Genomic DNA, 12,107 nt, shown 5'->3' on the forward strand with positions numbered 1-12,107 from the left:
ACCATCTTTTTGGAATTTTTTGAGAAACGTTAGACCACTCCTAAGAATGGAAGCCAAGAACGTCTTGTATTCTTATAGGAAACCCTAACACCACGACAACTCACAACTTGACCAATATAAAAGTTTGCTTGTATTAGAGATATTTGGATTTTCAAAAATCGAAAATCTTTTCTGAAAAACATTATTATGAAGTTGAAAAAATAGACATATATATAATAACATACAATTTTAAGTATTTTCGTAATAACGGAAACTAAAACCGATATATAAGTAATATTTCTTTAACTTTTCCCACTTCTTCGGTACACCCTCACCCTTATCCTCATGACAATAGGACTCTCTAGAAAACTATTTTCGAACAAATTGTAGCCCATACAAATTAGGATCCCAAAGAGACTTGTGGAACGTACTTTTAATAAATTTAATATGATAGTATCTAAAAGATCTCGCAGTGGCTCTATTCAAGGACTCTGCTCGGACTCACTGGCCCCATATTCGGCCAAGTGAGTGGTCTGTCAAGAGTCAAGACTGATTCTATAGGTAACCGGTCAACGTGGCAAAGACACGGTAAGAAACGGCGAGTCGATGAGCCTTGGGGCACTGTGAACCAGCAATTATGTGTTTCAAGGAGGTCATGAATCCATTATCTTGTTAGATGGGTGCTAAATTTTCATGCAGTAGACCGGGGGATTTTTGTTCTTTAATTCTTACTTTCAATTTTATTATTTAAGGTAAGGAAAACTTTCTATACTTTCTCATCATATATATCTTATTTTATATACTTCCATTGTCTCTCGTCCAATTTGATGGATGGTTAAAATGGCCCCAATCACAATGTCACACCTATACATTGTTTTAACTTTGGTTATTTTGTTTTCTACAAAACATTTTGACACCAAATTTGAGGCATGCATTCCTCTCTTAAATTTACACTGAAAAAAAAGAAGACATTCTTGATAAAATAAAATGACCAAAATAACCCTGAAAGTTTTATGGGTATTTTGTCATTTAAGGTTTTCAAAAAAAAAAAAATAATACTTTCTTTCGATGCATCCCATTTAGATAATAAGATGTACCAAATTTCGTATTCATAAGATTTGTAGAAAAATAATAAAATAATGAAGCATTAGATCTAGATCACAAGGTAATTGCACACTTGTGACATTTTGAGACAAGTAACTTCTCAAGTGTCCATTCAAGTTGGACCGCCGGGAGATGGGGGACATGCATAAGATGTATATGACGGGTAAATATAGAAAGGTTGCCCATTTAAGATTGAAAGCATTATAAATGGCTAGAGTTTGAAAGCATTAAACTTCACCTTTTCAAGCAAAGTAAAAAAGATACCCATTGAATGAAAGCATAACGTAGAACCCTATATTATTACAAACCCCTACCGAATCAGGAACATGAATCTAGTTAATCAATACCAAAGGTTTCAAAAATCGGTGATCCAATATGGAATTGGGCGATCTAAATTAAGTATCTGTTGGACTATTCTTGATTTAGCCATAAAACAAGATCCGGCTGTTTTTTTACAAGAAATCGTTTAATGATGACCTGAATCGGTATAGTCACCAATCGGACACGTCATCTATCATGACATCATGAACCGATTCCAACGTCACATTTTCCACCTTTTGAGTTAGACATTTTTTTTAAAAAAATATGAATTTATTTATTTATTTTAATTTTATTAAACTATGATTGCAAATTATGTTTCTAAATTCTATATTTTTATCCATACTAGTTATTACTTATTAGATTTAATTATTTTGAGGGTCATAACTTTGTTTTCTCTCTATTAATCAAAAAATCCAAAGCTATTATACACTTCCGTTTTTATTTTTTTGCATTGTAAATTTGAGTCAAAGAAATTCATTTTATTGCAATGAGTTGCACTTTATATTTTATTTGACTATAAAATGAATATAATGGATAACATACACTACGAAATGAGACAAGTTCTTAGTACTTATGTATTTTCTAAAAACTAATAAAAAGTATAATGCAATAACATTATTTTTCTAAAACCTAAAAAGAAAAAACTAAATTTTAATGTAATAATCTTTTAATATCATTATTTTCTTTTTTTATGGAATAAATATTTTTTGAAGAATTTTATAGTGTCATAACAATAAAAGTCATGTTAGTGATATGATTGCATAGTTAGCACAATAGACATCTAGACAGGACAACAACATCTCAAACTCTTAGTATTCACCTATTTTGAGAAAGTAACAAATGCACATAATGCACAACTTCTAATTTCTTTTATAAACTAAAAGAACACTCTTTTTGGAAATTTAGAGTGATTTTTTGAAAAACTTTTGAGTAAAAATTATCGATTCCGCCGATTTTCCGATCCTATCCACCGATTCTCCGATCATACATGGGTATGGGTGTAACCGATTTGTGTCACCGATCCGTTTTTTTAACCACTGATCAATACAATAGCATGCCACTTTCTGTAGGTCTTCCTCGAGTAATTGAAGCGATAAGCTGGATCATAGATATGTCATATGTAAAAGATGAGAAATTATCCTATAAGAACCTCCCCCACCCATGTGTGTAGGACCCTAAAGGATCACCATTAAATTTGGTATAGATTTATATAAAAGTCAAGTCCTACACCCATAGATAACTTTTCTAGAGATCCGTACTAACTTTAGTGATGATCCTTTGAAATCTTCCACACATGAATGAGGAAAAATCTTATAGGATCATTACTCACAAAAGATATCAAGTACCATCTCTTTTTTTAGGGTTTTAAGTATTATTATTTCTCTCTTTTTGACTGAATTTGTTACCTTTTTATTTAGACCGAAAAGTACCATTCTCTCCTCTCTCTAGGACATAAATTGTCTTCTCTTTCTAGGACATAAGGTTTTTCTTTCTGCTATGACGCCAACAAAGGCTCGTTCATTGTGACATGCGACGCTTCGTTTTCCTTTGGACTGAGGCCTCTCACCTTCTCTTGCTTGGCCTTGCCCCATAGAACACAGTAAAGTCCAGCAATTACGGTAACCATCCCCACCGCACTGAAATTAAATTTAGAAGAGTCAATGGACCATGAAGCAAATAACTCTCTCTCTCTCTCTCTCTCTTTCTTGCACTCATCTATTTTTTATTTTATGCAATATGGAAACTTGTGTTCATAATTTTTGTTGGCACACTAAAAATATGACACTAATACATAATTTTGTTGGCAGTAGACTATGAGGGTTCAAAAATTTGGATGCATCTTTTTTTTACCATTCTTCTCATAATATTGCTAAAGAAGAGTTTAATATAATGTAGACCCCAAGCTCCCCATTCGTTTGATAGCATATGTACACATCATGACTAAATTGGTAATTTTATAGTTAGAGAGACTAGTTACTTTTTGTATAAGGAGGTCACAATTATTCTTATCTCATAGATTTTAAAATAAGTAGTTGTAAGAGTGTCATTGATTAGACACATTTTTTTAAAAAAAACGTTTTCGAACTTCATGAAGCACCCCAAGCCATCCAATTTGGTATCTAATGAGTAAAAAAAGCTATAACCTCCTTGTACTAAAAGTAAATGGTCTCTTTGTAGACAATCTCTTATTTCATCTGTCCCTTTTCTTTCGTATAGTTTGGCCGCATCATGCTTTATGTGGCCTCATTTTAATAAACATTTAATACCACTTTTCTTGCGAATGGCATATGACATACGGGTTATAATAAAAGACATGGTTTCTATGCCTCCAGCCCGCATATTGTAGAAGTGCAGGCTTAAGAATAAATTTATTTTTTAAATAAATTTGATCTTAATTTTTAAAAAATATATAATCTTTAACATAGAGATCATGAGTATGAATTTGTTTTTTTTTTTTTGAAAACTAGAAATAATAATTGTATTAAAAAAACCTTTAAATCGTTAATTACACTTATTTTTAGATGAACCACCTATTTGCATCCATTTTTAAGATGGATGCTTTATACCTCTGGACCGCATACTGTAGAAATACGATCCAGCCCGTATGAAACAATTTTCCATAATAAAATATATTTTTTAAAGATATAAAAAGGGGTGGGCTCATTTTGTTTTAGTGTTGAGGATGTTTGACTCCCTCTCTGGTCGTATGCGCTCTTTATGCCTCTCTTACTAGAAATTTACAGAAGCACGAGGAGAAGAGAAGAATGAGAAGGAGTGTGAGTTTGTGTATAAGGCGTTGGAGTTGAAGAAAATTCTCTGTAGAGTTTCAAGTGAGATGAATAAATCATTTGACAGCACCCATATTTGGGTTAATTGACCACTTTTTTTGAGTGGGAATTTTTATTCAGGTGCTCTTTCCATGAGGTTGCAACCTTAAACAATCCAATTAGGGCACCCCTCCAAATTTTATCATAACATGTAGTTTTTGTGTCAAAAGTTCTTAGGATTACCTGAAAATCAATTTTCATTTCTAATTATAAAATTTAAAATTCCAAAGCTGGTAAAAATCAAGTAGATCCATAAATATATGAAAATTTTGAAAATGAACGGTCTAGATAATATATTGCAAGATGCACTATTTTTGGGACTCAAAATAATATATATATATTTATATAGATATAGATATATATTTATTATATTTTTTGTCATATTCATACATGTTAATATCGAGATGATCAATTTAGAGGGTTTTTAAACAATAAAACAACCTTTTCCAATGGATTTTTTATATGCACTCTAATTCTACATTTTAAGGTTGCAACCTTATATAATTTTTTTTTGTTTTTAAAATTATCCATTTTTTTTTTTTTTTTTGACAAATAAATCATCTATTGTTCAATACTAGTATAACATAATCATTTTTGTTTTCATCCATTGATCTGATACAAGTGAATTTATTCTTGCTAACCATACCCAATCGATGTCTTTCAGGCAAAATTACCAATTTGATGATATTTGCAAATAGTGAGAGATAGAGAAAGAGGGAGAGCTATTGATATCCAAATTTTATTTCTAATTGAAGTCTAATGGTATTATCCCGATTGGAAAGACAACAATATGTTGTTGAAGTTTTGTGTGGGTCTGTTGAGTATGCAATTGATAAACTCAAGAATTGTATTTTCGATTTTATTGTATCCTAGAGTTGTACTCGACAGGACTCACTTGTATTTTGAAAGTTTACGAACGCTTCGAAAAAAACGGTTTTCTTGTGGCTCCAGACCTCCTATTTTTTATCACTGTGACTATTTGCTACACATCAGAATCTATTGACCTCAGTAAATTTTTATAGGCTTAAGATCAGTTTTCTTTGTATTACCTACTTTTTGTAATGATAAAGTATTATTTTGACTGCAATAAGACCCAGTGAAATATTTGTTTATGTCCACCACAATAAAGCTACAATCGCGTGACTCTTGACTACTTGTCCATGAGAGGTTAAATCTCACCATGGTGAGATTCTACCCATCAAAATGAGATCTCACCCGTGGTGGGACCGTTGATCACTGAAGTAACATCTTACCAACCATGGTAAAAACCTCATTGTGGTGGGAGACTCCGAAATAATCAACACTCTCTCTTTCAGATGCATATCTACTCTTTTTTCTCTCTCTTGAATTTACACACACCTCTCTCTCTCTCCTCATGCAAACAAAAGAAACCCACCTTCCGACGTGAACAGAAACATGGAAAACAGCAGGCTCCATAATGGATACTATAAGGGTGCAAATAGGATAGAAAGCGGCAGGGAAAAGAGGGCCTTTGATTTTGATGCACCAACTTTGAACGTAGAATTGGAATGCTGTACAAAACACACCCTGCAGTGTGCCAAATCGTTGAAATCAATCAAACGGGTTGTTGGATCTGTATTCGCTTTTTATGTGGTCACCTTCTCAATAATGTTGTTGCACAAGCACCTTAACTTTACGTGAATAGAAGAGAATATTTTTTTTTTTTGTTTTTGGGATAATCATAGGGGATATGGCCCATACCTTTGATAGGAATTGAGCCTAGGACATGACGTTACAAATCAACAAACATTAATCAATTAAGCCCGACCAATACTAAACATGTGAATCATGATGAAGCAATTAAGCCTGACTCATACTATACATATGCACCCCCACTTAAATGAATCTTAAAAGTCGATAGTTAATCCCAAGTTATAGGGATTTATGATCTAGGTTAAGATCATCATGAATATGAAAAAAATAGAACTTTGAATATTTGTAATATCATTTTTTTTAAAAAAATTCTATTCTAAATTCATTTTAGCCCGATGGGTTTTTTACATCCATTTTAAAGACGGATGTTGGTGAATTAGCGGGCCGACTCACGAATAAGAAACCTTATTTGTATATTAGATGTGTGATGATTGGTATATGGCAATCATATTGAGAAACCTTATTTTAGGATTACAAATTCAAAGTTTTTTAATTGCAACATGAGTTGTGTGTGCAATTGCATGGTTGACTCAAACCAAGTGGGAACTTATATCTTCATCATAGAAAAAAAATAGTTCGGCTTTCAAGTTGGAACTTATATTTTCATCATAGAAAAAAAAATAGTTCGGCTTTTGACTCGGTGCATTAAGGATAAAAAAAGCTGTTCCTAATGGTTTTTGCCGTGCCCACGGCTCAAGACCTTTCAATACTTCTGCTTCGATACTTAGTGAAAAATATCTCAGATAAATTGAAATTACCCATTTGAATATGAAAGGCTCCTTAATCCCAAAATACCAAAGTAGGACTAGATTTTTCAATAAGGCATATGGCGAGCAATTTGCAAAGATTTGTAGCTTACAGCTATTATGTTGATCACGAGTTTTGATATGTTAACTTTCATATAAATTAAAATTATTGTCAAATTTGTCATTGATAAACTTTTTAACATAGTCATGTTTTAAAATCTTATAATTAGAATTACATATGTTAATCTAGATATAAAATCACTTCACAATAAATAATATCCTTATTTTAATATATTAAATTCCTTGTAATTATCCCAAAAATTCCCTTTTGAAAGGAAAAATACTTTAATATCCCCATAAAATCCCATAGTGACTATATATCACCAAACTAGAATTGAAATAGAAACTCCAAATAAAGGACACAGTTTCTATGCAACCAGCCCGCATATTGAAGAAATACGGGCTTGAAGATAAAAATATTTTATTTGATCACAATATTTGGGGAACATATAATAATTTTTAACATGGAGATCATGAATATGAAATTTGTTTTTTTAAAAAAAAACTAGAAATGATAATTATATTAAAAAAACATTTGGACCGTTAGTTACACTTGTTTTCAGATTGACTACCTATTTGAATCCATCTCTAAGATGAATGTTTTAAACCTATTGTAGAAATGCGGTCCAGCCTGCATGAAATACTTTTCCAATAAAGAAATGCACAAGGAGTGGTTGACTAATTACACTGTAAATATAGATGAATAGACGTATATCCCACTTCAGCCTCCAAGCTGTGGAATCCTCAACAAGAACAGCAATCAAAGCTGAAGGAAATATTCCCATGAAGCACATGAGTGCAGTCAAGGATAAAGGAGCCGGATAATTCTTGAATGCCCATGCCTGAAAATCATTGGAAATACGAATTTTTCAATGAATTTAATTAGGAGAAGTCGCTAAGGAATTAGTTCTAATATGAAATCCAAAATAAATTACAAAAGAAAGAGGAAGTCACTTTATTTGATTAGGATAACAAAGGATTTAATGGTAATAACCTGGTAATTTAGCCATGCCGACCATGCCAAAATGCTCAAGAAAATAATAATTGATCCCAAAGTCCAATTAGTTGATGGATTTGAGGATACTTCTCCCAAAAGATAGACAGGAGACTCATCCAATTCAAGGTTTCTGAGCAATCTAATGGTAGGACCTCTCACCAGTGTCATAATCATGGCACCTCCAACACATATAACTATTCCAAGAAACTTTGCCTTTCCTCTCATACTAATTATATCAAATTTCTCCAATCTATTGTAACAAAAGAATTTGTTAGCAAATACTTCTTGTAATCCTAATTAAGGATACTTGAAATAGCAAAAGGAAACTAAAGCACTGCTATGAGACTAGCCTCAGCCAAGGCATTGGGCCTTGGCCAAAGCGAGTTATCAAGCAGAAGTCAAGGCAAAGAAAAAGAACCTTAAAAAAAGGGGAAAAATCAGAAAAATTGGAAAATAAAAAATCCTTGTAAAGGAAAAATAATACCAAAATGAACTTTAAAGAGGTAAAATAATCTTAAAAAGTAAAGAAATTTTGATTTATAATTTGGGATATTTTTAAAATTCCAAAAATAGAAAATAAAAAGTTATATATTGCAGCAAAAAGAACTCATTAATCAAAGAAAAAAAACATTTATATTATATTCAAAACATAATAAAGCCATCTCATATTGTTTTACAATTTTTTGGAATTTCTTTGAATTTTTATATGTCCCCAAATTTTACACTAAACTCAGGGAAACTCGGCGACGCCCAAAGGACGGGCCTCAGCACCCTGGTCTAGAAAAGCAAATTAAGTAACTTGAAAATTAATAATTGAATTAACCAAACAGCAAACTAACCTTAGGAGGAGAGCCATGAGGAAAGTAGTGGCTGGTATGAGATTCGAGAGTGTAGAAACAAAAGTGGAAGATGTGAGATAAAGTGAACTGAAATAGCAATTCTGGGTTATCCCGATCCTGCAAATTCATAGGGTTAAAATCTTTCTCAAGTTCAACGCGCTTCTTTTACTTAGTGACCCTGTTTTGTTTAAATTTCATTAAATCACACAAAAGGAAAGAAGGAAAATGGGAAAAATAAAACTGCAGGTTACCCAAGGAAGCCAAGTATAAAAATCTGAGATGCAATTTTAATAGTTAGTGGAGGCCGGGTCTCCCTGCAAATATAAAACCAAGATCTCATCATTATTATCAGAGCTTTTTTTCCAACTATTTGGGGTCGACTAAAACCAAGATTTACGATACCTAGATAATTCACACAAGCTTACACTAAGAGCAAGAGCGAGAGAAAGAACCTTTCTGCAATGAAAGCAAACGGGGCCAAGAATACAGTGGCTATGATGGTTCTGTAGGTTATAAAAACGAAGGGGCTCATACCACCTGCAAATGCACCCTTCGTCATTAGGTACATCACTGCTATACATAACTGAACAAGGAATTGTGCCAAAACAGGAACATAGACCTCCATCTCTCTCTCTCTCTCTCTCTCCGCCAACTCTATAAGAAGTGATGCAACTAAATGACAGCTAAGGCTTTCCTAATGTAAAGTTCTCAAAAAAATATTTCTATAGGAAGTGATGCAGCTAAATGACAGCTAAAGCTTTCCTAATGTAAAGTTCTCAAAAAGCATAATTTAAATGTTCTCCTCGTAATGCCACTTGTTGAAAAGCATCTCACATTCATGTGCCCATATTTTTTTTTTTTGAAAAAGTATATAATGAGACCATTTACTTTTGATACAAGTGATCACAATTAATCTTGACTATTGAATATAAAATTGGATGGTTGAATTTATTCCATTACCAAGCACAAATTTCAAAAAAAAATTTCTTGAACTTTGTGACTACCTAAGCTATGAGATTTCACTTTAGATGGTTGTAAATAAGAAAAAATCACAAAAAACACTCTAAAATCAACTATCTATGTAAGTTACCCCCACCCTAATCTTTTCTCTCACTTTTTTCCCCATAACAACATTTTCTCGCAAAAACCTCCTGAGGTAAAAAAGTTGCTATTTTTTTTAATCGAAAGGCCCTTCCCGAACAAACCGAATCAATTTGTGCGTCCCAAGTAGCGTACCGCTGAAACACATCTTTGCATTACTGGAATGTGTCTTTGCACTGTCGGAATGCGTTCTCATAATACCGGAGCGCGGTGGCTTAGACCTGTATTGCCGAAGCGCACATTCAGAATGCCAGAGCGCGTGTTTGTATTGCAGGAACGCGTGTCAAAACAGGAGAGAGAAGGCCGTGTGAAAACAATCAAGGGCAGTTTAGTCTTATTTCATGCTACTTTTAGGTTGGGGGGGTTAGTTGCGAAGAAAAGTTGTTTGGGGAAAAAAGTACGAGAAAAGATTGGGGCAGGTGTAAGTTGCATAGGTAGCTCATTTTAGAGTGTTTTTTGTAATTTTCTCTATAAATAATTGTGACTTCTTTATACTAAAAGTAAATAGTTTCATTTTGTTTTATCTCTCATTAACTTCTCTAGGAAACTTTCAGACTTTCAGTTTTATTTATGATGAAGATATCCTTATTTCTATCTCTTTTTCTTATTTTTCTGTATCTCTTTTTCACATTTATATTTATATTAGTCCCTAAAAGTTGTAAATGGGTTAGTTTCTCTTCATAGGCATAATGAATTGGAGATAAACTTAGAGTGAGAAAAAATGGGAAAGAAAAAGTGAGAAACAAACAAACTCATTTATACCTTTAGAATGAGAAATCAACACATCTATTCATGCTTTTAGATTGCTTTTGGGGTAAAAATCAACAACTTTTTCATATTTTTAGAAAGAGAGGGAACTTTAGAGAGAGAATCCAACAAACTATTCATATTTGTAGAGAGAGTGTGAATGGAAAATAAGCTTAGAGAGAAAAATATAAATGTTTATGTTATAGGAGTCATTAATTAGGGTATTTTCATCTTCAATATAGTTAAAAAGTGCACTAGGATGTAAGCAAGAAAAGAAGAATTTTGGGCTAATCGACAAGAAACTTTTTAACTACGGTAATTACGAGGAGAGCATGCAACATGGGGATTCTAATAAAAAGTACTAAACGAGTGCACTTAGATGAGTTTTGTATTCATAAATATAGCAATGTTGCATTTCATCACAAAAACGAAGAAAAGAAATGAATATAAAACCAAAATTGTAGAGTGCCCACCATTTGACCCCACTTATTTATTACACGGTGAAATGTTCACATATGAGATATCCACGGTATGTGTTTGGTCCAAGGGCTCCTTTAGCTCCACGTGTTAAAAAACTCTAGTTTGTAATGTGTCAAACCTTATTTATGTCAAAAACGGATTAATCAGGACTTGTTTGGATGGCTTTAAATGGTATCTAAATTATACAAATCTCATTTTTGGATCATCTTTTTTATTGCACACAAAGAAAGAACACATCAAACCAGTGTTTTAAAAACAGCGAGTCGAACCGGACTCGCCCGGTTTGACTCAAAAACACGCATGCCCGTACCAGTTCCAAACAAAAATCGGGAAAGAGTGGAACCGCCGGTTCCCATCCGGTTCAACCTGGTTCACACACGTAAGCGCATGACACGTACGTGCGAGCGTGCCCCACGTACTCTCACACTTGCACACGTGTGTTCAAGCGTACGTGCGAGCGTGTCCCATGCACACTCACACTCACACGTGTGTCCAAGCGCACATGTGAGCGTGCCCCACGCACCCACACGTGCACACGTGTGTCCAAGCGCACGTGCGACCGTGCCCCATGCACCCACACGTGCACACGTGTGTCCAAGCGCACGTGCGAGCGTGCCCCACGCACCCACACGTGCACTCGTGTGTCCAAGAGCACGTACGAGCCTGCACACGTGTGAGGTTGCCCTAATATTTTTATACACATTTTATTGTTCATATTACATAGGTATTTATATACCAAAGTTGAATACCCATCTTTCGATGTGAGATAATTCCCAAACATCATTAAATGAAAACGAAATGTAAATATAGTCTATTAATCAGTAATTTATAATCACATGTAGTTAGATTGCTTGATGGTTATGACTTTGATTTTTTTACTTGAGGTCCAAGGTCGAATCCCCTTTGGCACCCTCTTGTTGCCTTTTTTTTGTGTATATAGTGGTTGGTATAAATATTTTTGTTGCTTTCGAATCCCCTTGGGCATGTGTTGCATTTTTGTTGTATATATAGTGGTTGGTATAAATATAAATATTTTTGTTGTGTATATAGTCGTTGGTATAAATATAAATATTTTTGTAAATAATATAAAAGACATAAAAAAATGAAAAATAAAAAAATTAATTTTTTATATAACAGTTAATTTTTGTTGTATATAGTGGTATAATTATTTTTGTAAATAATATGAAAGGTATAAAAAAAATAAAAATAAAAAGTTTATTCTATTTGAAAT

General features: G+C 33.2%; 1 protein-coding gene across 3 annotated transcripts; it reads right to left on the bottom strand.

The window, feature by feature from the left end:
- Window positions 1-2,790: 2,790 nt before the first annotated feature.
- LOC18446605 (WAT1-related protein At1g44800) lies at window positions 2,791-9,355 on the bottom strand. Of its 3 annotated transcripts, XM_020675083.2 has the most exons (7): window positions 9,001-9,355; window positions 8,800-8,862; window positions 8,549-8,665; window positions 7,707-7,959; window positions 7,399-7,554; window positions 5,629-5,780; window positions 2,791-3,041 (listed from the first exon to the last, which is right to left on the bottom strand). In XM_020675083.2, the coding sequence occupies exons 1-7, from the start codon at window positions 9,171-9,173 to the stop codon at window positions 2,900-2,902; spliced, it is 1,056 nt and encodes a 351-aa protein (XP_020530742.1). In that variant the 5' UTR covers window positions 9,174-9,355; the 3' UTR covers window positions 2,791-2,899. The 3 variants fall into 3 exon arrangements, with proteins under 3 accessions (XP_020530742.1, XP_020530743.1, XP_020530741.1); XM_020675084.2 differs by lacking the exon at window positions 5,629-5,780 and having other exon boundaries at window positions 9,001-9,311; XM_020675082.2 differs by lacking the exon at window positions 2,791-3,041 and having other exon boundaries at window positions 5,308-5,780; window positions 9,001-9,311.
- Between the last annotated feature and the right edge of the window lie 2,752 nt (window positions 9,356-12,107).

Source organism: Amborella trichopoda, chromosome 10 (assembly GCF_054954075.1).
Source record: "Amborella trichopoda isolate Santa Cruz 75 chromosome 10, AtrichopodaSantaCruz75HAP2 v2.0, whole genome shotgun sequence".
Classification (NCBI taxonomy): domain Eukaryota; kingdom Viridiplantae; phylum Streptophyta; class Magnoliopsida; order Amborellales; family Amborellaceae; genus Amborella; species Amborella trichopoda.

What these genes read in the sequence shown, in the direction of transcription:
- LOC18446605 (XM_020675082.2), bottom strand. Translation starts at nt 9,173, where the DNA reads ATGGAGGTCTATGTTCCTGTTTTGGCACAATTCCTTGTTCAGTTATGT. An exon ending in TTTGCTTTCATTGCAGAAAG is followed by an intron (nt 8,863 to 9,000) that starts GTTCTTTCTCTC and finishes TTATATTTGCAG; the next exon opens with GGAGACCCGGCCTCCACTAA. An exon ending in CTCATGGCTCTCCTCCTAAG is followed by an intron (nt 7,960 to 8,548) that starts GTTAGTTTGCTG and finishes TTGTTACAATAG; the next exon opens with ATTGGAGAAATTTGATATAA.